The sequence below is a fragment of the Bombyx mandarina genome, chromosome 23, assembly GCF_030267445.1.
Source record: "Bombyx mandarina strain Sakado chromosome 23, ASM3026744v2".
NCBI classification, from domain to species: Eukaryota; Metazoa; Arthropoda; class Insecta; order Lepidoptera; family Bombycidae; genus Bombyx; species Bombyx mandarina.
The window spans coordinates 7,418,897-7,446,293 of record NC_143229.1 but is presented as its reverse complement, the minus strand read 5'-3'; the positions used below and the strand labels follow the sequence as shown (position 1 = coordinate 7,446,293).

Below are 27,397 nucleotides of genomic sequence, written 5' to 3'. Positions count from 1 at the left end.
TCAAAATCAAAACATAAATAATTTTTTTGTCGTTTGATTGCGGAATCCTAAAAAAAAAAAAAAAAAAAGAAATAAATCTATATTTTTTGTAATCGTCTACTAGGCTAAATGAAATGAAACAGTATTTTACTTAGAACGGCGATAAGGATTCGAAGCCTAATTGGCTTTACCGCAGCAAGAAAGGAAGCTGTAATTAAATAGAATGGACGAGCTAAACCTACCTAGATATTATATTGATCTCGATCTCATTCAGCAATAGCATATTAAATATTCAGAAGTTATATTACAGAAATACCTTTAAACTGACGCTGTGGTAAAGTTCCGAGGGTCTTGTCAGAAATGTAGCAGAATCGATAATCACTATCGTAAACAGTAATGGGACTCAATATAGACGCCGAATGCCAGTCAGAGGGTTTTGTATGAGAGGGTTAGGTTGTTGGTAGAAGCTCGAGGAGAACACAAGTAACGTAATATAATTTTAAAACTTTAACTGTTAAAACAACATTCAGTAGAGTTTGATTAGTGTAGTGGAAATGGACAGGCTACATTTCTAGGCTTAATCATATCAAATATATAAGAGAAATAACATAATGAACACCAAGAGCAGAGAAAAGGGAAAGAGAAGGTCAGAGAGAAGTTGCCCTTTTGCAATATGACCGTCGGAGCGCCATGATATGTAAGGAATGTCGATCTTCACGACCACTCAGAATTAGAACCGATCAGTAACTAGGTATCTCAAAAGAGCGTCAGAACGCTTCTTCGAGAAATCGGCGCGCCACATTAGTTTTTTTTAATTCATTATTTGAGTGAAACATTGTAATAGTGATTCTAATGCGTGAAACCATGAAGATCAGGGTAACTAACAGTAATGGTGGAAACCTGGAAGCTACGTCATGGTTTGTGTTACCAATTTAATTGTTGTATAGCTAAAATGAAAAAAGTTCAAAGCTACACACACATAAGACTCATTTTTCTTAGTCACGTCGCGCGATTACTTTTGCTTTAAAACAATTAAAACGCACCATTTCAGCTACTCTATACTGGTGATTAACTTATCATCACGTAAAGGGGCCGGATATTCAAACATCGTGCTATCAATCATTATTATTAAAAGTTTGCCAATAAATTGAGTCAGCGCCCTCCTCGTAGGAGGAAGGATTGTGGTTAAGCTTATAAACACAGCATTGAATTCATAGTCATGTTTCGTTTCGTTCGTTTGTATTTGTTACGGAAAATTTAATTAGAGTATTACTTTGTCATTAGGCTACGAACAATCCTTGGGTTATTCGTGAAGATTTCTGATTTGCATGGGGAATGGTGTATAGATAACTGTCATAATTGAATAGGTACCCTTTGCGTGGTTTTTTTTACCGCCTATATCGTGTATGAACTCTGAGCTCATGATATTAGCACAGCTATCTGGAAAACAAAGCCGTTGTATACTACTGAGACTCTTTTAAATGTCATTTGAAAAAGAAAATATCAATGTCAGCTTGGGAAGCACTTGAGAGAGAAAATCTTTCCAGAAAATCTTTCCCGTTCTCAAAACGAACTAAATGTTTGAAGTTGCATCAGCGGCAGAGGCATACCCAAATTTTTATTAAAACCTCCGAAACTCAACCGAATAACTACGAAATTATTTTTTAGCCACAAAAAGTGGAACATATAACAGTTCTCAGTGCTTATTGACGCCCGAAAATCAATTTTCCAACAAACAAAAGGCACTTGATTTTTGCTTTATGGCTTGAACTTGTCGACACAAACTATTAATTTCCCGTCGGCCTCAGTGTAGTGCTGACACCTAGCTGAAGTGTCAATCATCGGCAATCGTTTATTAGAATCGACGGCATGCGTTAAACACCAGGGCCGCAGTCAAGTTTCATCAGATAATTGATTTTTAGTCCTAGTCCAAAACTAAATCATGTTCACTTCGCTTCTACCATTTTCTACGTTGTAAAGGCTTCGTCAAACAGAACGCGTACACAGAGTACACGCGTAGACAGAGCCCCAGCGCTATAAGTACGCAACGCTCTGTCGCGCCGTTAGGGCTGTTTGACAGTGTATTACCATAGTAGTACAACACATCTCGGCGTGATAGCGCGCCGTCAGTTTAGCGCCCTGACGCGCGCTAATTACGCGTTCTGTTTGACGAAGCCTTTACGCGAAAGAAGAGCAACAAAGTCACTTACGCGTTGAAATTGAAATATTGTAAATTTTTGGTTTTTGTAAAAAAAAAACTTTGACGACAGTTATATAAGGAATTTAATTGATTGACGATTTATCAATGATGCACGACACAATACAAATTTTAATTGTTTATTTCGTGCGCTAGCTTCAATTTATAAGTTAACTGATTGATTTTCACTTGAATATTTAAATGTCCAGTGTCTATTCTATATTGATCACAGTCCAGATTACATTTGTAGATGCGAAATGCATCGAAACTATTACTCTCCGTTCATAGTTACGCGAACCAATTATAGACACTATACTAGTACTAAATACAGCAAATAGCTAAATTATTACCATATCAATATATTTGTCATGACACATTGAAAATATATTGTATATTTTTTTTAACTGCTTAAATGTAAGCTTCGTTACAAAAATAGATAGAAATACAAATTGACGATCGTTTTTTTTATATATTTCGAACAATTACCTTTAGGAAAAATCATTCTAACTCAACTTTATCCGATTTAAGTGAATAATTACGTTTTTGTTTTTTAATTTTGAGGGTTAAAACTGCTGCGCTTGTCAAATTCCTCCCTGCGAGCCCCAAATACGCCGACCTCAGTACACATTTATCATCTCAAAGGACGTTTAATATGTTACGGATGGGTGACAGACTCAGTGATAACATAACGCGTTTTGCCACCATGACAAGCAATAATCGCTTACATTTTTTCTGTACATACATATATGACTTATTCAACAAACAAGACAGATGAAATGAAATATCTCAGTCATCATATTTTTGCGGGTGGTACTTTAATATAATAATGGATTATCACGAATATCTAATGTTTAAAAACTGCGATACATTCAACACAGTGTAACTTCGACTATTATGGATCTTCAAATGTTTAAAACTTTTTTCCGGGGGCGGTGTGTTATGTGCGCTATGTTAAATGTTAACTAAACCCGGCCGCATTTTGATATGGCTTTTTACTATCTTCTTTTCTTGAGTATGGCAATTAGCTTCTTGTGATGCCTTTGTTGAAAGTCTATAGTTTAAAAATATCTGCATTGATTATATGTACATCTACCACGGAGCGAAATAAGATGAAGTTGATTTAATTGAAATTGTAATAAATTAGGATGAAATAAAATGAAATGAAGCAATTTTCACGGAGATTTTAGTGGGCTTTTTGGAAGAACCCAAGAGGCCACGCTTAGCGGCTTTATTTTTTATTTTCTCAAATTTAAGCACATCCACAGATGCTAAACGGTTAATAAACTACAGTTATTTCACTTTTAAGCCTTAAGAAACGCTAAATTAACAAAATAAAGAAAACAATTCATACAACGGCGCTCCTCGCTTTCCCGCGAAAAAGTATCTGCCGTGTCTGATATAAATATCAATCTATTTTTTTTTAAATAAAATTGGTTAATATACTCATTAGAGTATTAATTGTCTACCAATATTTGCCAGTGCAGGTAGGATTTTGTAGGATACATGTTCGCGTTCTTTGATGGCCGCCGATGTCCTAGTCGCACAAGGTCAATCACTCCTCTCACAGTTTTCGACATTCTGATCTTCACTGTTCTGTTCCTAATTAAGACAGGCACTAAATATTTTCCAGCTTTGCCTTTGAAGTTCAAAAATCCTTGGTTGGTGTATATCCACTGCGATGTAGGGCATTAAACACGATACTGCTCAGTTCACGATTGACTTCCACGGTGAAGGAATAACATCGTGTAATAAAAATGAAACCCGCAAAATTATAATTTGCGTAATTACTTACTGGTGGTAGGACCTCTTGTGAGTCCGCGCGGGTGGGTACCACCACCCTGCCTATTTCTGCCGTGAAGCAGTAATGCGTTTCGGTTTGAAGGGTGGGGCAGCCGTCGTTACTATACTTGAGACCTTAGAACTTGTATCTCAAGGTGGGTGGCGCATTTTACGTTGTGTATGTCTATGGGCTCCAGTAACCACTTAACATCAGGTGGGCTGTGAGCTCGTCCACCCATCTAAGCAATAAAAAAAAAAAAAAAAAAAAAAAATACTGCCTTCCTCTGGCTGAGCCTTGGTCGTTCCTGTTCTGGTGAAACTGGAAAGGCCTCCGGGCCACCAGTAATCATTCAATCATAAAAAAAGCTGCCTTACTTTTAGTCCACTTCTTTTTTGAAACGAAACAAAACATTAAACATAGTTTTAATTATGTTGCGAGAACTGAAGCGAATTTTAATGTAAATTGATTATTTATTAATAAGATGGGGCAAGAATTCCTTATTCAAATTAATCAAAAAAGTTATGTCTAGTATTCGAAATTGGAGTTAAGTAAGAACATGACAGCACTGATAACTTAACGCGGCTCATATTTCTTTATACATATTAAGTTATTTATAGATATCAATTAAATTGTTGTCCATAAATACCACTAGTTATTTGCCCCAGTCACCCGATGCTCGCCTGTCAGTCCGGTGGTGAGGGGGCGCAAGCTGGCTCCCGTGCGCCGCCCACGGTGTGCCTCCCGAGACAACGTCCCGCGGGATCTTACCGCGGCCGAAATCCTTCGATCAATAATACTACAATAGTACTATTATTGATCGAAGCCGAAATCCCGTCCTATTATCAGGACGGGTACCGGCGAAGGCGAACTTTCGGCGCGCACTATACGGTACCGTGGGTTTCGTGGAGTCGAGCTCGATTAGGTTTAGTCGGTAGTCGGTTTTGCGGGGCGAGTCTAGCGTGGCTAACGCCACGCAGCGCCACGGTCTAGTCTAGTCTCTGGACAGGAATTGGAAGAAGAGGACCTCTGTCTTCCTCTTCTCCCTCTTCATCTCTGGAGGCGCCGAAGTTCGACATAACCTGGTATCTTATTCCGTACCCAAAAACGGATTCCCTAGCGTTAAAAAAAGGTATTTGCCCTTGTGATTGACATTCGACCATTAGTATTTCAAATTTTTAAATTAAAGTTATGTACTTGTGTAAATACTGATTTTATACTTTTAATTATGATTTTTTTAAGAGAAATAAATTATTACCAATATACAATAGTTTTTGACAAAAATAAATATCATCACTACCTACCAAGAAACTATGCAAAAGAAAATCCATTGTTAACAAGAACAAAAAATGTCACTACATGTTTCGTTTTCACCTATTTATTTATAGAATCTTCCAAAGATAATACACTAATTTATATTCTACGCGTGTCATAAAGCTTTCCTACGCGACATATAAATAACAAATACATGTAATATTTCACAATTGAAAAACCATATTTGTATTAAACATTTTCTCTATGTACCTGGCTGCCTGCAAAATACCGCTTATAGTTTAAGCCAATAGGCTAACCTTTGTAATGTTAAATTATTTAGTTAATTATATTAGTCTTCAAAACATTTGCTTTTTTATTTTTTTAAAAACACTACCGTATTCTAACATAGAATCACATTGCAAGCATCAAAACCCGAAATAGCTGAAAAAAAACACATCAAAACACTTACCCATAAAAAAAAAAACCGAAAGAGAACGCTTTCAATTTATCTAAAGTGCTCGCACAGTGTCAGCTGATGGCCGATATTTGGCAAGTTTAAAACGGACAATCCTCAATTTATTTAAAAGATGTTGATGCAGTACATTTCTTTATTGCGAATCGATTGAGAGTGGCCAATAATCTCATGTGGTATAACATTTATTGTTTTAAGCAAAACTCGGCTTATTCTCATAAAGCCCTTTTTGTTTTGCAAATCTTTCTTAAGCACAGTTCGCAAAGAAACCAGTTTATTTCAATACGAACTTTATTAAGACTGACTGATATATCTGACGTGCCGCTTCATTTCTGTCTTCGAACAATTTGAAACTAAGAAAATCTCCGTAAGATGGTCCAATGTTTTATTCGTAAATTAATCAGACACGAGTCTAGACAAACATCATTTGTTAGATTTAAACATACGATTTGTGGTAGATAATTATTCTGGTTGCATGTACAAGTCATCGAACCTTGAATCCCTTAGTTCTGCATGACATCGTTCTTCAAATGTTACTGAACCATCTAATTTTATTTTCTCTCCAACCGATACGTCAACTGAACCCAATTACTCATCTTACTTTACTTAGAATTAAATTAAAGTTTCAATTCATTAAGTCCTATGTGTTTTAGTCTTAATTTTAATGTTTAGTTTAGTTAATTTTAATTTTTCACATTCCATAACGTAAGTTGGTAAGTTTATAACGGAGAAAATGTTGAGGCACTTCAAGAGGCATTCGGCCAGCATATAATCTAAACGTTTGTTGCAGAAAACTCCAAATATGGGAACTTTTGCAGCAATAAAGAAACGGTGTAAATTTATAAAGTATCTTGTTATTATTTCGTTTTTCGTTAAAGATAATCTTAACGACTATATTTTTTTCAAAAGACCGAAATGAGTATTTTAAAGAAAATACAGTGGTTACATTTGCTTTACGGACATTCAGACCGTAAAGCAAATTATGTATACTTTTAATGTGGAAATAAATGATAGAACTAAAAGGTCAGTCTCATAACCCTCATGAGATTATATCGTAAGCAATGCTTTTTTCTGTAGTCAAAAGTTACCTACACTGTAAAAAAATCAGAAAACAAACAATAAAATATCTCATAAAAATACATTCCCGATAGTTTACATAGATATAGATAGTACTTAAAATCTTGAAAATAGTTGTCTGTTACTAAATCTTTTCAAAGCTTAAAAATATGAACGACCTCACGGGCCCACCTAGTGTTAAATATTTACCGGAGCCCATAGGCATCCCAACCCTTCAAACGGGAATTCCGTGACGGCAAGAATAGACAGGATTATTGTACCTTCCTATGTGGGCTTACAGCACCCCGTACCACCAATGAACTACAATAACTGTATTTCCAACAAAATACTATTTCTAAGAATACTATACTATTACTAAGAATTTTTATACACATTCACTTTAATTTCTTACGCCATAATTTAAGTGTAAGGAGTAATTAAAAACGTAATTTATAAGAAGCAATGTATAATAAAAACATATCACGTATTTTAGTACATTAACTGACAGACCCTTTCAATCAGCGCCGTAGAAGGAAGCCGATATGCCACACACAGATCTTTACGAGCTTGTGTACAATCAGGCTACAAAAGTGTATTTAACGTAAACCAAGAAATATCGCAACGAAGCCTTGGACTGTCTACTTCAAGATCAAATTATGTTAGATTTATAATTAAATACATTAAAATTAAAAACAATTTAACGTTTATTCTGTTTTAATTTTCTGCGTTTCTTCTTTAGCATATACAATTGTGTTGTACCAATAATAATAAAGATTAACCAATAATAATAATTTATGACGACGCTTGCACCTGAAAGTAAGTACTGTACGTTTTGACGAAGCATGTTGCTGATAGCTCTATTTCTGTAATCTGACGAAGCATGTTGCGGATAATAACATGTACTTTTAGGTTAGGAATATTATGTTCTTTTTTTTATAATAATAAAGATGGTATTCACATAAAAGTTGACAAACGACTATCTATGAATACACTGTTTTCTTTTCACGGACATTATTTAATGTATGCAGTTCTAATACAGTTTAGTTTTCATTTTGTTTCAGGATGTCTAGGTGCTTTGTCAGCGGGGGTGGCACTGGCCTTGTCTCCAGTAACAGTGGCCCTCTGCGTTCGAAAGTCAACACGCGTTACGGCGGTGGTGGGTGGTTTAGTAGCAGCTCTGGGATGTCTCTTCACATCATTTGCCACACAATTTCATCAGCTGTTTTTCAGTTATGGTAAGTTTTATTTTCAATTTTCTAAGGTTTGATATCAAATTATTATCATATCACGACAAACATAATTTAGTGCGATCACTGAAGCCTATAGGTATAGGTATAGGTTGGTACGTTTGAGAGACTGCTTCTACCTTGAAAAGTTAAGTCAAAATCTCAGTTCTGTTGGAACAATGGCTATCTAGCACTTCAGATAGAAACACCTGATTGCGAACAACATCATATGGGAATTCACAAAATTTCCTACCACCAATACCTAATTAAGGTAGGAATTAGGAAAGAGAAGATAAAAATAATGATGCTACAAATGATGGGAAATTAGGTGACATGGAAACAACTGGCGTTGCACTTGCCAACTTGCAAAAAGATACCATTCTTAATAATCTTCAAACAGACGATTGTCATGTCAAATCATTTAACCTAAGATATACATGCGTCCTATTCATAATAAAAACAGCGACTCGTCTTCTAAAATTAAAAAAGAAACTTCTTGTAATTACTACATTAAAAAACAAGGACTGAAAATGTTCGCCCATTCGCCGACAACTCAATTAATAACACAAAGATAAATGGCCGATGCTTGTTTTCATACATCAAAGGTATCCGCTAATTAGCCGTGGCCAAATAAACGGGAATATCTTTAATGAAAACATCTCCGCATCTGGGAGTCGTCCTAGATTGATAGAACAAAGCATTTGCGCGATACGTGTCACGACGAAAGACATTTTAGATCTATCTTTCAAACAAATCTATTTTAGCACAAATGTAAATTAATTGTTAGGTTACTTAAACTGGAAATGCAACGTGATGAACTTTAAGAAGTATTTAGCATGCCTGTTGCCAAGTGAGAGATCAAAATGCCGAAAATCACTTAGGTACCCACTATAATTAACGACCTTTCAAGATAACGGCACTCATACAAATATCTATATGAAGAATATAATATTGCCTTATTCTAAAAGACTTAAATGTATTTTTGTGACTTCATAACATGAGCATTAAAATTGGTGTTCTCCTTGTTGTGCCAATTTTACCTCTGATGAGCGTATTATAAGCCCACACGAGTAGCTACCACCATTAGATAGGGTAATGACCCTACCTATTCCCACCGTGAATAATTACAATCATTTCCACAGGTAGACAGAAATTAACATTAAAAATAAATGCTTTATTTCATTAAAACCATTTATTTCATTGAAACCAGATTTTTCCTGATTTCAAGTTATTTTTATTTTTTTAATAGATAAATTAGATGTTAGAAGTTATATAGCAAATGATTTTACTATGAAAATTAACTCGGCCTGTCTGTTACAGTTTCACGCCCAAACCATGGAATCGATTTTTACGAAATTCGTTAAATCCACGCAGGGGGAAGTTGCAGGGGAAAAGCTATATTAATAAAAAATTAAGATTAATAGGCGCCTTTAATAATAGTGCTACTCTATTGTAGAATACAATACTCAGATGGCGTTATTATTAATATTAAGTTAGTATAAACTATTAGATTTGTTTTAATGATACTATAGCTGTCTTTCATGATTTAATTAAATTTTAGGCATAATGATTAAATTTAAAGCTGGGTCGCGGCCTTTTTATCTCCACTGTGTTAGTATAATATATTGTAATATTGTGTAGAAGTAGAATTTTTATGTCATATTAATTGAAAATTTATTTGTTTTAGTATTGTGGAGTAAATAAATACAATTATTATTATTATTAATATAAAAATCCATTTCCCAGCAACTAATTAAGTCTATGCCAAAGAGGCCTAGAGAACTGCTAATTTAAAATAACAGAAATATCGGCACTGCTCTCGAAATCGAAATTAGGCGGCATGGAACGCAGACTAGTTGTAGAAGTACTTATAATTTAAAATACGTAGGTAAGTTTTTTTTTTATTGCTTAGATGGGTGGAAGAGCTCACAGCCCACCTGGTGGTAAGTGGTTACTGGAGCCCATAGACATCTACAGGTATGCGTGTTTTATTGAATTTCACAATTACATCTCGTATTTTTGTAAAGCACAAATCTAAACTTACAGAGTACGATCAGTGTTCATTTCAAAAACAATTTAGTTGTGCAATTGTGCTCTTTACTGCAAAATGTAGGTGTCTGTTAGTAGTCATCGCGACGGGCGCGACCTTCCGTATTACATTATCAAGCTCGGTTAGTTGTAACGTCACACTGATCCAACTTGGCCATTACAAATATGTGTCTCACAACATAAATTCACGATGATCTTAAATTATTTTTTCAAATATTAATAATTTAATGTCGTCAACTTTCCCCTATACCACTTGTGTTTCCAATAAATTGATACAATATTCATAATTACATTTTTCTAATTCTAGTCTAATATTCAAAGTAAAGTTTATATTTAAAGGAAACTATTTAAATTATATTATACTCGTACATATCAACGAAGTTACAGTTAAGTCCGGCGGGATTTGCTATCATCTGTTTTAATCTAAATAGGCCGGCGTTGATATAGATTTTAGAGGATGACAAACCGGTCTTTACAATAATAGTGAGTGAGATTAATTTTAATAATTTTAAAGTAATATTCAATGAAATTTCAAAACAAAACTCTTTTTTAAAAACAGTCAAAATAAAACTATATGCTTTAAAACAAGTATATGAATCAACGATACGTCTATTGCAAACGTCTCAAGAATAGGGGATTTGCAGCAAAATACGACATTATCTCAACCGCAATCTGACGCGGCTTTATCTAGCGGTCTTTCACTGAATAAACATGAATGCAATGTCTAATGCTGACTTTTATTGTCTATCTAATGCATAAAACAAAGAAATTGAAGAATATTGTATTTGTTGTCTTCTTTCTAGAGTTTAAATCTTTATTCAGTATAAAGAGTGCCAATAATTAAAACAGTCGCCCTTTGCTGATTACTCTTCAAATATTTATAATAGTCAATGAGCATTTTATCTGACAAAACTATTAAAACTTGGTTATTTATTTGTTGGAAAGACCATCTTAAGTTTATTTTTTAATGTAGGTTAAATTGGGTATTGCCGAAATATGAAATTAAAAAAACTAAAATGTGGTGTCGTGGGACACCAGGTAGGCCCATTCCGACAGGAGCCCTCTTCTTCGATATAGCGAAGGCGTTCGACAAAGTCTGGCACAACGGTTTGATATACAAACTGTATAACATGGGAGTGCCAGACAGACTCGTGCTCATCATACGAGACTACTTGTCGAACCGTTCGTTCCGATATCGAGTCGAGGGAACGCGTTCCCGGCCCCGTCACGTCACAGCCGGAGTCCCGCAAGGCTCCGCCCTCTCCCCGTTACTATTTAGTTTGTATATCAATGATATACCCCGGTCTCCGGAGATCCATCTGGCGCTCTTCGCCGATGACACCGCCATCTACTACTCGTGTAGGAAGAAGGCGTTGCCTCATCGACGACTTCAGACCGCAGCTACCACCATGGGACAGTGGTTCCGGAAGGTGCGCATCGACATCAACCCCACGAAAAGCACAGCGATGCTCTTCAAAAGGGGTCGCCCTCCGAACACCACGCTGAGCATCCCCCTCCCGACTAGGCGCGTCAATACCCCCGCCCCCGCCGTTCGCCCGATCACGATGTTCGACCAGCCCATACCGTGGGCCCCGAAGGTCAAATACTTAGGCGTCACCCTCGACAGTAGGATGACATTCCGCCCCCACATCAAGACGGTACGCGATCGTGCCGCCTTCATTCTAGGACGTCTCTACCCGATGATATGTAGGCGAAGTAAAATGTCCCTTAGAAATAAGGTGACACTCTACAAAACTTGCATACGCCCCGTCATGACCTATGCAAGTGTAGTGTTCGCTCACGCGGCCCGCACTCACTTAAAGTCATTCCAAATTATTCAATCCCGTTTTTGCAGGATAGCCGTCGGAGCCCCGTGGTTCGTCAGGAACGTCGACCTCCATGACGACCTGGACTTAGAGTCCACCAGTAAGTATATGCAGTCGGCGTCGATGCGCCACTTCGATAAAGCGGCACGACACGAGAACCCTCTCATCGTGGCCGCCGGTAACTACATTCCCGATCCTGCGGACAGAATGGAAAGCAGTCGACGTTGCCCAAAACACGTCATCTCGGATCCTCCCGATCCACTAACGGTGCTTCTAGGTACTTCAAGCACCGGTCACCGTTCTCGTCGAACCCGTCGCTTGCGACGAAGGGCTCGACGAGTAAATTCACTCTCAGACACAGCCCACTGAGTTTCTCGCCGGATCTTCTCAGTGGGTCGCGTTTCCGATCCGGTGGTAGATTCTGCGAAGCACGACTCTTGCTAGGGTTCGTGTTAGCAACGTCATCAGGTTTGAGCCCCGTGAGCTCACCTACAAAAGTTAGGGTTACGCTGATATAGCCTCTCAAGGCTCTCAGCTTAGGTAGGAAAAAAAAAAGGAACGAAGTTCCTTCGGCTAATGCAGAATCGACACAATTTGCAAAAAAAAGAAGGAGAAAGAGAAAGGTATCATACACTACTCGCTTGTGTATAAGACTGTCGCGCTCGCGCCTGCGCACGTCTCATTTAACGGTTTTATTCCACGCACTTTTTTCCACGGATTTTTTCTTACGGTTTTACTATCAGATTTTTTTCAGTTCGGTCGCGCAGCAAAATCCCTATCCCCTCCAAGCCTGCCGTAAGGAACTTCGTTCCAATAACACATATTTTAGGAATACGAATTCAGTCAATCTTGGTTAATTCGTCAATTTAAGTATAATAGTAATTTCATATGATTACGTACTTTGTTTTTTTTTCGCCGAAAATAAGTAAGTTTCACTGAGGTTTTGTTGTGTCAAGAGTCTGTCTTACGTCCTATGTTGCTTACATATAACATTGTTTTTTTGAGTATTTCAATTGTTTGTTTAGCAATGAGTGCAATTCAGAAGAACATAAAACAAAACCACAATTTATCTGCATGTTGAATGGCAGTGATTTGTCGTCTGTCACATCTGAGCTACCCTCCTGAATTTTGATAAGCGATGACATCTTTTAAATGCATAATATCATTTACTACGCTGTTTTAGCAGAAACAAGTAATAAATTTGTAGATATTCTGAGAAAGATCGGTTTACATTTGCATTGATTTAGAGAAAAAAAACTCTCTCTCTCTCTCTTCCCAGCTACTTATCCCTATGATGGTGCGGTCAGTTTTCCTTACTTTACTCCTCCACTTCGTTTTGTCTTCGACATCCTCGTCGGCAACATTGCACTCCCTTTTGCCCTTCAGCACTACATCCTTCCGCCTTGTCTTAGGTCTAGCTCTAGGTCTCCGACCGGGGAGGTCGAGCAGTAAGGCCAAATTTCCGACGTAGTCAGGTGGCTTCCTGTTTACGTGACCAAACCATCTCAGCCTACTCTCCTTCCTCTATCATAGAAACAAATTCGAACTAAAAAGGGACAAATAATAATATAATCAAATATAATATATCTATATATTAATACGTGAAGCACAAACTTTGTATCCCTTTTTACGAAAATCGCGCGGACGGAGGAGTATGAAATTTCCCACACTTATAGAGAATATAGAGAAGGAGGAATTTTAATATTTTTTTTTAATTATGCGTAAAAAATACATTAAATCAATAATAAAACATTACATACACTACCATGTATATAACACACACACACACACACGCATGCATATTATTTGTTTATTGTCAAACTTGTCTTATTGCTTATAGTCTGAGGTCAAATTGAGAATAGATTAAATATTGTTTGTCTTTATTGATATTTTTTTAATTTATTGCTTGGGGGTGGACGAGCCCCCAGCCCACCTGATGTTAAGTGGTTACTGGAGCCCATAGACATCTATAACGTAAATGCGCCACCCACCTTGAGATATAATTCTAAGGTCTCAAGTACAGTTAGGTACAAAGGCTGCCCCACCCTTCAAACCGAAACGCATTACTGCTTCACGGCAGAAATAGGCGAGGTGGTGGTACCTACCCGTGCGGACTCACAAGAGGTCCTACCACCAGTATTTGTCTAAAGTGTAGACTTGGCGAAATCTCTGATTATAGAAGTATGATAGTCTTTGACAATTGAATCGTAATAGTGTATTTATAATAAAATTTCAATTAGTTATAGTCGAATTTCGACTACCGGGGGACCACTAGTAATAATAAATAAACTTACACGAAATGTATTTACACAATTCAATCGCGAATTAATAATGAAATCTATCTATCAGCCAACATACGTCCACCGCTGGACATAGACCTTCCCCAAGGCTCGCCACAACGATCGCTCCGGCGCGGCGCTGTCTGCATCGAGCATTCAATAATCGAATCAATAATAAAAATTCAATCTAATCAAACTTGCTAACTTGATTAATAACAATAGCTATGACAAAATGGTAATCGACAAGATATCCTGATATATTCGAGATAAAAATTCAGTTCATTAAATTACCCATTTTTAGCGGACACTGGATGGCGAATATCAATAGATAAGCTTTTACCCGCGACTCCGTCCGCGTGGAATAGTTAGGTACTTTGGCATAACGCTAACCCCCCACTTCATTTACGTAGAAAGTGAAAATATTTTTGAATTATATAATGTTAAGCAAGCTATTTAAGCCCCTGTTTTGAAACATTCTTCCACTTTTACTGGTTTTACCGTGATGTTATATAGCCTATAGCCTTCCTCAATAAATGGGCTATCTAACAATGAAATAATTTTTCAAATCAGAACAGTAGTTCCTGAGATTAACGCGTTCAAACAAACAAACTCTTCCGCTTTATAATATTAAGTAAAGATTTATTTTTTGTTTTGTAATGAAGCTGCAGGTTAGAACTAGTTTTATTTTAATTAATTATGTACAGCTAACTGCAAATTAGGATTCATTTGGTGTTTGATAAGTCCGTAAAATATTTTTTGAAATATGTAAATGAAAAATGTTTGATACATTTTAGTAAATAAAATGTGGACATTGCTGTTGAAAAGAATTGTAAAATGGCATTCAAAGTGAAAATAATGTGGTTGATGTTTTTGGCATCATGCCATAGAAGAAATTCTGCAGTAGCTTTCTTTGAATTTGTTGTCTGGGCATTGCTTGAACTTTCAATGAGTAGTATTCGCGCCAAATGTATGGTTAGTTTGTTAATGTTATAATATAACATAGAAGCAGAACATTAATAATATTACCGTTTATGAAACTAAAATTAATATGTATAATTAAGAAAGAAAAAATATTGCGTGGATACATTAAAAAAAATATCTAAATATCTAGACTTATTATAATATTCTGAATTTGAAAGTTTGTTAGTTTAGATGGTTGTTCACGAATTAGAAAAAAATGCCTGAAAGGATGTGAATGAAAATTACAACAAATATCACTAAAGCATCATTAGCACGTAGGATCTGCAAATCAACTGGTGCGTTACGTAGGTACTACAATAAACTTGCGAGACTATGAAACGTATTCTATTCTTTCAGAATTATAATATGAACGCGGGTAAAACCGCTTAACTAATTTATAAAGTAGTAATAAAATTACAACCTTTTCCTTTTGTTGCATGAAGCATCACGTCAAGATTTTGCTGGTGATTTATTTATCAGAGCGCCTAATGTTCAGTTCGCATCTATCGCTATTTCTCTGAGAATTGTATCTCTACCTATCGATACGAGTCGCAAATATTTACGGTGTGACTCAGATTTATGGTGGAGAAATCGCGTTTCAACGATTGGACATTTCCACAGGGAAGTTAAAACAACTGTAACTTTTAAACAAAATAAACAGAACTTGAAATCTAGTAGACAGACAAGCGTTTTTGATAAACATTAACAAGGCCTACGTTCATTCATTGAGTAAATCTTTATTAGACAAGGGCGTTGAAAGGTCTATATTCTAAAAATATTGAACTGATTACTTACTTAAAAAATATTGTAACTTAAGATTACATACTAATACGTTATAATAATTTGTATTTTTTATTAACCCTCCGTCGGCGAGTGGTACTGTTGTAAAATGAAGATCGAAGCATCTACAATAATATCTTGTGCGTATAAGATGCATATAAGTTAATATAAGTGCATAGAACATTTTTTTTATGAAAAAGAGATTTTTACTTCTTATATAAATCGCACACATTTGTTCATTACTACTCGTACTGGTAGAAGTAGACTAGGTTGTGGGCAAGGATGTGGGTGGATAGGCAGCGGCTTGGCTTGGTCCCTGGCATTGCTGACCTCCATGAGCGATAGTGACCACTCACCATCAGGTGTGCCGTATCCTCGTCTGCCTACAAGGGCTCAAAAAAAAATTAAAAAAACCTACAGGTAGGATTCATAGGTCAACAACCCTCATATACCGTAAGACAAGGCAAATTCAGTCCCAAAGCGGCTTGCAGTACTCTTAGAGAAAGAGATTCAGAGAAAACAGAGAGAGAGATCATCTATCATGATGGTCTAAGAATAATGTACACAATATAAACGGAAAAGTGCCGTATTTAAAACCCGGTTTGCATGTTCATTGAAATTACCTGATTATTTTTCTAGGAACGGTGGTAGGTGTGGGCGTAGGTCTCACGAGGGATTGTTCGACTTTAATGGTAGCTCAATACTTCAAAAGAAGACGGGAGCTGGTAGAAATATTTATAGTCAGCGGCAGCGGTCTGGGCATAGCTGTCATGTCAACGTTCATCAAAGGTGTCATCAGGTAATGAACACAATTAAATTTTACTTATCACTAAAACTATTTGGCAAAAGCATAATGATGAATGATGATTGTTTATTTTTTACCTGTGCATCGATAGCAAAATTGACCGAAAAATGAACATGTTACGTTCTACGCTTTACGATCCATCCGTGAGATTAACGTACTGTAACCATTCGGGCCATGCCAAAATCAAGGAATCAATATTTTTTATCAACTTGAGATAATCATTCTGAAATTTATAAAATAGATAATTGGCACGGAAGATAAAAAATAGCGACTTTTACGGTCTAGCTAAGAAATTTTAAAGGCTCACGGGTCACCCTCATGGCTCGAATGCTTCATCGATGAGCACCGTGGCCTGAATAAAGATACTCGATTTTTCATATGGCGTTCAACGTGTTAAGAGATAAATTCGTTTTAACAAAGTAGAGAACGTGCTCGCTCCTTGATTAATACTGGTAAATTCTACTCTTCCAGAGCGATCGGGTGGCGACTTGGTTTACAGGCAGTCACAGGAGTAGTATTCGTTACCTTTATCCTGGGAACATTCTACCGCTCAGCTTCTCTGTATCATCCCCAGCGACGAGCAATTTTACATTTGAAGAACCAAAATAAGATCAAGAGGAAAATGAAAGACAGGCAGAAAGCAGACGACAGACAACCGTTCTTCGATTTCTCGACGCTTAAATCAAAAACAGTCAGAATCTTGCTAATGTCAACTGGAATTTCTGCATTCGGAATAAACACGCCTATATTTTATTTAGCTTATCACGCCGAGGAGGAAGGTATGAAGCTTAATACAAATATTATATCTTATTGTTGATGAAGCTAAGCGAGCATGCGGCGTCTAAGTCGATGCCTAGCTTTTATAAATTGAAATACAATAAAATATAACGCAGACAATAAAAAATGTTTATCAAAGTAAAAAATGTTTATCAAAATAAAAACAACATACAGTTCCAATAAAATGATAGTTCATTTACTATGTCTGCGTTCGCGAACAAAATTATTTGCTGTAACCGCTAATTTATATCCACATGCACCACTTAAATTGGGGCATAATTGCAATATGTACATATATAGAGTCGACCGATTCCTGTAAGTATTTAAAACTTACAGTAAAAACATTCTACAATGAAACTTTAAATCTACAATGCAGTTGAGGCTTCGACCTCACGTCTCAAGGTGGGTGGCGGCAAATAGCAAACTTGAGATTTTTTTTATCAACCAAGGCAATAATGTATAAAGCTGTGTCAATAATTGCTAATTTAGATACTAAAATTTTAATTTTCAGGTTTAGGTGACACAGCTGAACTGCTCCAGGCTTATTTGGGACTCGCCTGGGCAGTGGGCTGTGCAGCGTTCGGCCTGCTAGTCCGACAAAACTCGGCCGAATGCAGAATCGCTAGGCAGTACCTTACTCAAGCGGCTGTTTTCGTTTGTGGACTAGCCACTATGGCACTCACGGCTGTCGAAGGATCCTATAGGGGCTATGTTATGTTCGCTTGGGTATACGGTAAGAGAATTCATTAAAACTCCAAATAGAAACGTGAAAATAGGATTCGTGAACTTATAAAACCTGGTATAGCTACACGAATATACTGTGGGTATAATCAGAGACAGGTATCCCGCAAAAATTATGAATAGCCTCACTTATTCTTGGTGTAGCCCGGGCGATTTGGTACTTTGGCCTCGATGCAGTCACGTATTACAGTTTAAGCAATCTGATGAATCCGACATTCTCTCTATTGAATCATTCCTAAATACGGAAAAAATCACCCTTGTCCTACTAACTACAAGATAGGATTCGATGAGAGTTATGCAGAAAACAAGGTACTGTGCACACATAGAAGAGGCCGTGTTTATGCCTACAATAACCAAAATTTCTAATAATTAAAGAATTGAAATTAAATTAAAAAACATTTCTTTGAATATTTGCATTACATTGATAAAGTTATCGACATTTTAGGGCAGGTTTTTGACCTAATAGGCACTATCGACGTACAACAGCTGATAGCACTTGGCATTAGTGTAGTTAAAAAAAATATATATATTTAAAAAAAATCCGTTACCCACAACAAAGCCTGACTAGTTTTCACTAGTCGTATATAGAATGAATATAAAAAGATTAAAAATGGATTTACTACATAGTTTAAGGACAAAACCTTTTAGATTCATTCAATTAACGAATTTGACAATAGTTTGTGTGCATTCTAGGGATTTTCTGCGGTGGCTACCATTACTCTTTGAAGATGTATACCTACGAAAGAGTTAGGTCACGAAATTTTGCACGCACTTGGGGCTTCGTGCAATGCTCTCAAGCGGTGCCAATTGCTATTGGAGTTCCTTTATCAGGTTTGCCTTTTTAAACTATCTTCTTTTGCCGAGCCCAATACTGCCACGACGCAAAAAATACTTCATAATATGCTTTTGTAGGGCCATTTAAGTGTCAACGGAAAGCTTGGGTTCAATTCCCCGGGTGATTTTTTTCTCCACCTAATGATTGGTAGATTAAAAGGCTATTCCAATTACGCGCCTCTGCTCACGCTCTATCTAGGTTGATGAGCTCAGTCTAGTCTTACCAAGTGCAGGGCTTCGCTGAACTTACCACTGGATCTGAATCGGGACCCACTAAAAAGATCCGGCAAGAAACTCAGAGGGTCATTTCCAAGTTGCACGTCGAGCCCCTAGTAGAATTTGAAGAGTTTAAAGAGAACGGTGACCGGTGCTTGGAGTGCCTAAAAGCACCGAAAGTCGATCGGGAGAATCCGATAAGACATGTTTTGGGCGACGGTCGCTTTACGTTGCTCCGTCGCTGAGGTCGGATATGTAGTTAGAGGCAACCACGGTAAGAGGATTATCGTGTCACGCCGCTTTTTCAAAGAACGCGTGCGTACCATTAATCCCTAAATATGTGTCTGCGGGCTTCGATAACTATTGGACACCAGGCGAAACGTTAGCCCACTCGGCTATCTAAAAGAAGAAAAAAGGCTTACGATAAATTCTATGATTACATAAATGTGTAAATGTCTTTAAAATTTGACGTGTAAAGTATGTAAAATATTTTAACCCATGATTAATTGATATTACGAGTAACAGAATACACGCTTAGTGTTTTAAGGACTATTCAGACACCTATCCCACCATTGATTTAAATTTCAACTCTCTGTATCCCCTGCGGTAATCTCTTAACTTAATTTTCAAGAAAAGAAAAATACTTTTTGTAATTCAACGTGTACTAATTATTTGTTTTATTCAGGTTACATTAACGTAGGCTGCGGCGGCAAGGCGGGCTATTACTTCAGCTCAACGTGTTCTCTTATCGGCTCTCTGTCTCTCTTCTGTATAGACCTGCATCGTCGCAGCGTCGCTCATAAACACACCAAGTATGAAAACAATATTGTACTCTCTCATCGTGCTTCCACAATGAGTGTATTATCCTAACACGGTAACACTAAAAAACTTTTATTCAATTGATCACTGGATGAGTTCCCGGCTCCTCTGAGTGCTTAGTACGAGTTTTTAACATTCTCGCTAACGTAAAAGTTGACTCAAATTTGTATGCAGTTGAACAGCGTCCCTAGCTACAAACGTAGGCAAACGAGAACGTTAAATATACTCGCACTAAGCACATTGGTGTTAAGTACTTGCCAGAGTTCATAGACATCATAAATTTAGTCTTGCCACCCATTTAAGATATGATGTCGATATCTCGTGAGAAGATCCGGCTAGAAACTCAGTGAGCTGTCTATGGCCGAACTTTTCGTCGCAAGCGACGGGTTCGACGAGAACATTCTAGTAATGAGACTGTCCATATGCGAATATAGAAACAAATTATACACCTTTATTTGATTCATTTTATTTTGTAGAGAAAATGGCGGTACGGCTACATGCGAATCGGCGTGTGGACCTCGTCGCAGCCGCGAGCGAGAACCGCGCACCGCCGTGGGAGCTGCTACCGCTTTAGGTAACTATAAAACCAGTATGACTACTTATATGCAACTACAACAAATATCAAGCTCCTTGATAAAATACATTATCTATTAGATTTTTTTGTTCGTTTCTTTTTAAATTTGATATGTTTGAAATAATAATACTTTGCATTTCTAAAAAACACACATCACATCTAAAAAGGATGAATACAAGAGAGCGTCGCTTGTAGTATGGTGTGGTTTTATTTTGGTTACTTTTACCTTCCTAATAGGCACCGACCACCCAATAATACAACGGTCATAAATAATTTTATGGGATGTTAACTAAATTAAAACCATAATTCAATCGATATTTTTGTGAGATGAGTTTTAAGATTTTTTTCTCAAGCTAAATATCAATCACACCCATATATTTTATGGCGAATTGTCGTGTAGAGTATAATTTATGGTAAGCTTGTTGATTATTTAGCCCCAAATGACATCACATGTAGTGGAATTGGATTGAGCCGCATTTCATAAATATTGTGCGCAGCAATTTTGAAAGAGGAGATTAAAGTGATACTTCTAAACACTAATATAGTCACTAATAGTTACAAAAAATATAGTTCTAGGAGCAGAATTGATAGCCCCTGATAGGGCCGGTCGAGATCTACTGGATAGCATAGGTCCAGGAAGCCTCGGGTCACCGCCACCTAATGTTCCTCCTGAACTAACTTGCATCAGCGAAGAAGGTGGCCTTGATCTCGACTTGGATTTGGAGATCCCGGAGCACCTCCTCGAAGACCTGGACTGCGGTGGCGATTGTATCACAAGTTGTAATAAGGTAAATAATTTAATCTATAATTTTCTTGTGATGCTGCTAACGAAATCATAGCACATGAATGTACCTAAAGTAAATTTAATCGCTGAATAAAAGATCTTCGTTTTTTGTCTTTTAACTAGTACTTAGTCAACGAAGAAAGAACTCAAAAGCATATTGACAAAGACGTTGAAGTAATAATTAACAAGAACGTAACAAAATAATTTCCTAGATGTTTCCCAGATCTACCTTGTACGACGAGAAACTATTTAGTAATAAACATTGAATTACGTCACAATAGGATCACGCCACAATCGCGTCATAATTTTATAGATTCGTAACCATTTTCTTATCTAATCTAATTTTCTAAGCAAATTTTTAATCTTTTCTAAGTCCCTCTTGTTTTGTTTGCTAAGATGGCTTGGACGACATCCAGCTTAAGACACGAATCCTAAATCTTAGTCGGATACAGCAACTGCCCCGCCCTTCAAACCGAAATGCATTACTGCTTCACGGCAGAAATAGACAGTGTCTCCCAAGACGCCGTACCACTAGTAAAAAAAATCATATACCACAAAACCTAAACCCTCATTTCTTTTCAGGTGGAAAACTATTTGATGTTGAGCGAATACGAAAACAATCTGATAGCGGAACTGCCGAATTTGAACGAACGTCGCGGGAGGCGGTGGTCCGTCGTCGTCGGGAATTCCCCTCCGCAGCCATCCTCTATACACGAAGAACAATCGCCGGAGAACAACTCAAAGAACGCGAAATGGAAGAAAAAGTGCCATAACAACACAAACAACAGACTGATTACGGTGATCAACGAGGCGTCACTTTAAAACGTAGTGAAACATTACTCAGACAATAAATAGTAATAAACTAGTGTACGACCTATTTAACCTCATTAAATTATTTTTGTGTGCGACTAGAGTTTGTGTATGTACTATGATGTAATTTATTAAAAATTATTATGAACACTGCATTTTCATTACCTACCCACAAACCTTGTAAAAATAAAACAATTTTAACAAGATAATAAATGAATATAATAATATAATCGACGTCGTAATATAATGATATATTTATGATTAATTAATTAATACTGCACCAAAAATGACAAATAAAGAACACAATAATTTATTTATCTTTGCGGAACAACAATGTCCTCTAAGAACTGTGCGAAACATCGCACCGCCTGCAGTAACGCGGCAAGCAGTATCGACAGAGACAAACTGAGCAACTTTTCATTCTCAGTGTTAGCGATTTCGTTGTTTATAGGAACTAAACTTTGATTGGAATCTACATCGGGTATACCAGAACATGTATCTACATCGGTGTAACTCTCATTAGTACCTACGTTACTATCATCATCACTCAACTTATTATCATTAACATCACATTTCAAATCTATCACAATAAATTCTGGAAGATTGTTTTCACTGTCCGTACCGTCAGAGACGTTCGAGAGCGTCTTTTCGTTCTCGTTTTCGAGAACGTTCGAATCATTAAAATCGGTCGAACAACTAGGAATTTCATTCCATCGAACATCACGCTGAGATTCATTAGTTAGGCACTTAGTTTTAACTTCACAATCATTATTGCTTGTTGAACATAAATTTTCACTAACATTTTTATTAATTAAATTATTTTTGAGAGATTCGTTGCTATCTACCGAAGACATGCCGCTGTCGTTGTCCTCGACAACGTCTATTTCTTCGGGGAGACATTCATTGTTATTAGTCTTGTTCTCTATCACTATAATTTTCGTTTTACCCAAGCTACCATACGAAGGTGATTTTGGAGCTTGGTTCGCATTTGTTGGCAACGTGCCCACAGTGGGCACGGCCTCTGGTCAAGAGCTCTTACCGCGTCTAACGCTGCCCTTTATAACGGCAGTGCTAGAAGTGAACTCTTGAGTACCAAATAGACTATCTATGTCCGACAATGACCCATTGTTCATAGAACAGCCGTCATCGAGCAGTAATTCCGATCGCAATCCCTGAAAATTAACAAATAAAATCTTTAGTTGAAACTTGATAATTGCCACATACAATACGTAATTACTGGTGGTAGGACCTCTTGTGAGTCTGCACGGGTAGGTACCACCATCCTGCCTATTTCTGCCGTGAAGCAGTAATGCGTTTCGGTTTGAAGAGTGGTGCAGCAGCTACACTGAGACCTTAAAACTTATATCTCAAGGTGGGTGGCGGGTTTACGTTGTAGATTTCTATGGGCTCCAGTAACCACTTAACACCAAGTGGGCTGTGAGCTCGTCCACACCTCTAAGAAATAAAAAAATTGATTACGTGGGAAAATAAAGAAGCATTATTTATGAGTCCACAGCCCAGTGTCTTTGTCGTTGGCATTAGCGACGTTTAAAAGTAAGTGCGGTCATTTCAAACGAACGAAATAATTATTGTTGTAATTTTTTTTTTAATTCTAAACTTTTTAAAAACACACTACTTAAGACCTTTTGAGTTACAGTAAAACTTACCTCGGAAAAATACTGATATTCTTTTTGAAAAGTAAGAATGAATACACAGAATATTGCCGCCGACAAATTGCTGCAAAGAGACGTTGTTATATAACAGAAGTAAATCACGCCGGAACCACCTGTTTAAGAAACATGTTTTGCTTCAATATTAACAGATTAAATAAATTTAAGGAATAGATCAATCGAAAAAAATATATTTTACCTGCTGGTAAAGTCGACGCCATGGTCCCAAATATTGCCATAACAATTATTATTAGGAAGCTCACTTTGGCAAGGCATTGCCGAAGCAATAGTAAAAATTTATCATAGAATAGAGTTGAAATATATGTTGTGATGATGCACTGAAAATAAAAATGAAAATAAATATTTTTATCTCATTATCTTATATTTCTTTAGCATAGCTGCCCTTTGACAGCGACTACTTCACTATCCTCTATTTCCAAAAACATTCAGTATTTTAAAAAAAAACCTAAAATAAAACCTTATGTACCATTACATTAAGATTTTTTTAATATCATACATTTTAGATTTTAGTCTATTATTTTAGTCTTGCTTATTCACATTGATTAAACTTATCAAAATTTAAAAAACAATTCAAAATCCCTAAGAATTGTTATTCATATTAAATTCTGTGGATTGTGAGATCTGCTGTGTTATCTTTATGTTGTAAAAATCATGCATCTCAATTTGAAAGGCCTTAAAGAATATTCGAAAAACAAAACTAGACTCATCCTTCATGCCTCAAGGTGAATATTTAGAGATTGGCTTTCTATATCACACCAAGCAAGCCATGTTATCTATAGGAATAAATAAACAATCTTGTGCTAAAAACCAACTCCACTTTTCAATAATGATTATAAAATTAAAACAATGTTGTACAAGTAAAAAAAATTTGGAAATGTAATTATGTTATAGAATTCTAATTTATTCAATAAAATTTTAATAAAAAAATAATTAAATTTTAATATTCCATACCTGGATCCATATATATAACGTGCCAAATCCACATATAAAAATATTAAGTGCTATTATGAAAGTGTTATCAACCTGAAAAGATATTATCAACTATGTCAGTGGATTAGTTACAGAATTCAGCAAGTAAGATTATATAACATGAAAATTACACAAAGTGTTGGCCATCTGCAATATTATAATTACTCAATGCAATATGGAGGTGTGAAATCCAGAACAACTTATGAAATATTAAGTAACTATAATAGCTTCTTATTGTGTTATTGTATTATTGTGTGCAATTATTATTATGCTACTTTTATGAGAGAAAGCACACAGAAAATCCATTTTACATTGCTCTAGCATGTGTGAGCATGAAATGAGTACTGAATTACCAAATGATACAGCTTCCAGAGACCTCTTTCTTATATCTCAATTTCTGCCGTGAAGCAGTAATGCGTTTCGGTTTGAAGGGTGGGGCAGCCGTTGTAACTATACTTAAGACCTTAGAACTTATATCTCAAGGTGGGTGGCGCTTTTACTTTGTAAATGTCTATGAGTTCCAGTAACCACTTAACAACCAGGTGGGCTGTGAGCTCGTCCACACATCTGAACAATAAAAAAAAAAAAAAAACTAAGTCAACAAACTAAGTCAAACATTTTACCACTAGTAAATGTCAATAGGCATTAGCAGTACATTGGTATAATACTCAGATAGCTCTGGTACTTTGGGGAATCCTATAGTTATATTTTATGAAACCCATGGGTAGATAGAACGGTGCCATTCTAGGCAGGCACCTCACAACTAATTTGATAAAAATCTAAATCATAATTCTAAATTATTAGTATAATAATCATCACTAGATGTAAGAATTAAACTAATAAGATTAATGTAAAAAAGTCTTAAGATTTTAATCTTACCTTAAATAAAAATAGAAATGCATAAATCAGAAAGCCCAAATAGATAAATGAGACTGAAAAGGAAGCAATCCTGTTTGCAAAGGAAGTCACATTTGGATTTGGTGTTAATGAACCAAGTATTTGAATTTGCTGATATCTGTCATAAATGATTTTGCCAGCTGTAAAGAGATATTAGTTCAGAAGTAAATTTGTTACAAACTCAAGCCAATTTCAGCATTCATTAGTCACTCACTAAAAAACTTTTTTGCAAAATATATTGGCACATTTACCAAAATGAAGACAGATGATATGAATGATACCTTATAAAAAATTATAATGTGGTGGTGGTATTTTTATTTATAATTTATATATTTCTTTTTCAGTTATAAATTTTATTGATAAGGCAATTTCTAAGCTTATATGGGTACATACTTCGAGTAGGTTAGTACGTAGGCAGGGAGGTAGTTAAGCCACAAAACAATTATGGATTCTAATTTGAAGGGTTACATTACAATGGAGACTTCAAGCTCATGACCCAAGGTGGTCAGTGGAATTCATATTGTGATTTCTATGAGGTTCAATAACCATTAACACCAAACAGGCTAAGACACTTAAGCAACATATTTGTTATTGAAATTACTTATTAAATTTAAATATGAAATTTTTATCACTCAGTTATTCAGTGTTTGCAATTTTGTTTTTGGAAGACATTGAACTAATTCATGTTTAGAAACAAACACTCATTATTCAGACTACTATACAGACTAAATTAAGTAAGTAAGAAAATAAGTTTCTCTCACCTATTGCCCCACTGGCAATGTACAAAAAAGCAAGGCCAGTATCCAAGGAATTTGTTTCTTTAAGTATTTGAAAACAAATTCTGAAAATATGAAAACAATCTGTTTCAAATTCCTTGAAAAAGGTGGGAAAGTTTCATTTCAGAAATGCTTTGTACAAATCATTGGTCTATTGATTGATCTAATCGACAATATTGTAAATTAAACGGCTGATCATTTTTAGAAAGGCTATGCAACAAACAATCACAGAAAACGATTTCATCAATCACTTACGATGTAATAAATGTTGAAAATAAAATGATTATCCCAAACTTGAAAAGTAACATTATATACTAAAACAATAATATTTATTTAGTTACGATAATAAATGAAAACAAACTCAATATTAACAACACAAACAACTTAACTCTGCAGCAGCAGGTGCTGAATGCTGATAATGCTGATATTTTTTTTTTTTTTTTTTAGGAGTTTTTATGACCTGGTAACTAAGACCTTTAAGTCATGTCTTATTTTACTTTATATTCTTAATTTCATGAAAAATGATAATATGGAGTGAAATGAAATGAAGATGATTAATTTGAGACATTAATCAACTGGGATGAAATTTAATGAAATGAGATGATATGGGATGAAATATAATCGCAGTAAAATGGTGGTCATTTACTGAGATTTTTTCAGTGGACTTTTTGGAGGAACCCGAGAAGTTACGTCCAGCAGCTTTGTTTCATTTTCCCACATTTGTGCACTTTCACAGATATTAAACAGTTAATAAACCACCATTATTACACATTTAAACCTGAAGAAACACTAAATAGACAAAATAAAACAAATCACACAACTTCACTCCTCGCGTTCCCGCCAAAAAGT

At 36.1% G+C, this 27,397-nt stretch overlaps 3 protein-coding genes across 4 annotated transcripts in view; 1 reads left to right on the top strand and 2 right to left on the bottom strand.

The window, feature by feature from the left end:
• Positions 1-22,363, top strand: part of LOC114245610 (uncharacterized) — a 141,256-nt gene extending 118,893 nt beyond the window's left edge. Inside the window, exons 4-12 of the mRNA XM_028177842.2 lie at positions 7,797-7,970; positions 16,495-16,654; positions 17,132-17,439; positions 17,949-18,170; positions 18,872-19,009; positions 19,914-20,040; positions 20,524-20,621; positions 21,192-21,409; positions 21,988-22,363. Coding sequence (XP_028033643.2) covers positions 7,797-7,970; positions 16,495-16,654; positions 17,132-17,439; positions 17,949-18,170; positions 18,872-19,009; positions 19,914-20,040; positions 20,524-20,621; positions 21,192-21,409; positions 21,988-22,227 — 1,685 coding nt within the window. The 3' untranslated portion in view covers positions 22,228-22,363. The remainder of the gene's footprint in view (positions 1-7,796; positions 7,971-16,494; positions 16,655-17,131; positions 17,440-17,948; positions 18,171-18,871; positions 19,010-19,913; positions 20,041-20,523; positions 20,622-21,191; positions 21,410-21,987) is intronic.
• Positions 22,364-22,410: 47 nt separating this feature from the next.
• Positions 22,411-23,069, bottom strand: LOC149500158 (uncharacterized). The gene has a single exon (XM_089737490.1). It carries the CDS (start codon positions 23,067-23,069, stop codon positions 22,530-22,532), a length of 540 nt encoding a protein of 179 aa, XP_089593616.1. The 3' UTR covers positions 22,411-22,529.
• LOC149500157 (uncharacterized) lies at positions 22,411-26,987 on the bottom strand. Of its 2 annotated transcripts, XM_089737488.1 has the most exons (7): positions 26,804-26,987; positions 26,534-26,613; positions 25,755-25,912; positions 24,858-24,929; positions 24,085-24,223; positions 23,883-24,001; positions 22,411-23,387 (listed from the first exon to the last, which is right to left on the bottom strand). In XM_089737488.1, the coding sequence occupies exons 1-7, from the start codon at positions 26,854-26,856 to the stop codon at positions 23,241-23,243; spliced, it is 768 nt and encodes a 255-aa protein (XP_089593614.1). In that variant the 5' UTR covers positions 26,857-26,987; the 3' UTR covers positions 22,411-23,240. The 2 variants fall into 2 exon arrangements, with proteins under 2 accessions (XP_089593614.1, XP_089593615.1); XM_089737489.1 differs by lacking the exon at positions 24,858-24,929.
• Between the last annotated feature and the right edge of the window lie 410 nt (positions 26,988-27,397).

Excerpts from the sequence above, each read along its gene's own strand:
- LOC149500158 (XM_089737490.1), bottom strand. The coding sequence starts at position 23,069 with ATGTCTTCGGTAGATAGCAACGAATCTCTCAAAAATAATTTAATTAAT.
- LOC149500157 (XM_089737488.1), bottom strand. The coding sequence starts at position 26,856 with ATGTTACTTTTCAAGTTTGGGATAATCATTTTATTTTCAACATTTATT. Across the intron at positions 26,614-26,803 it reads TTTTCAACATTTATTACATC|AATTTGTTTTCAAATACTTA; the intron begins GTAAGTGATTGA and ends TCATATTTTCAG. Across the intron at positions 24,224-24,857 it reads CGTTATATATATGGATCCAG|TGCATCATCACAACATATAT; the intron begins GTATGGAATATT and ends TTTTATTTTCAG.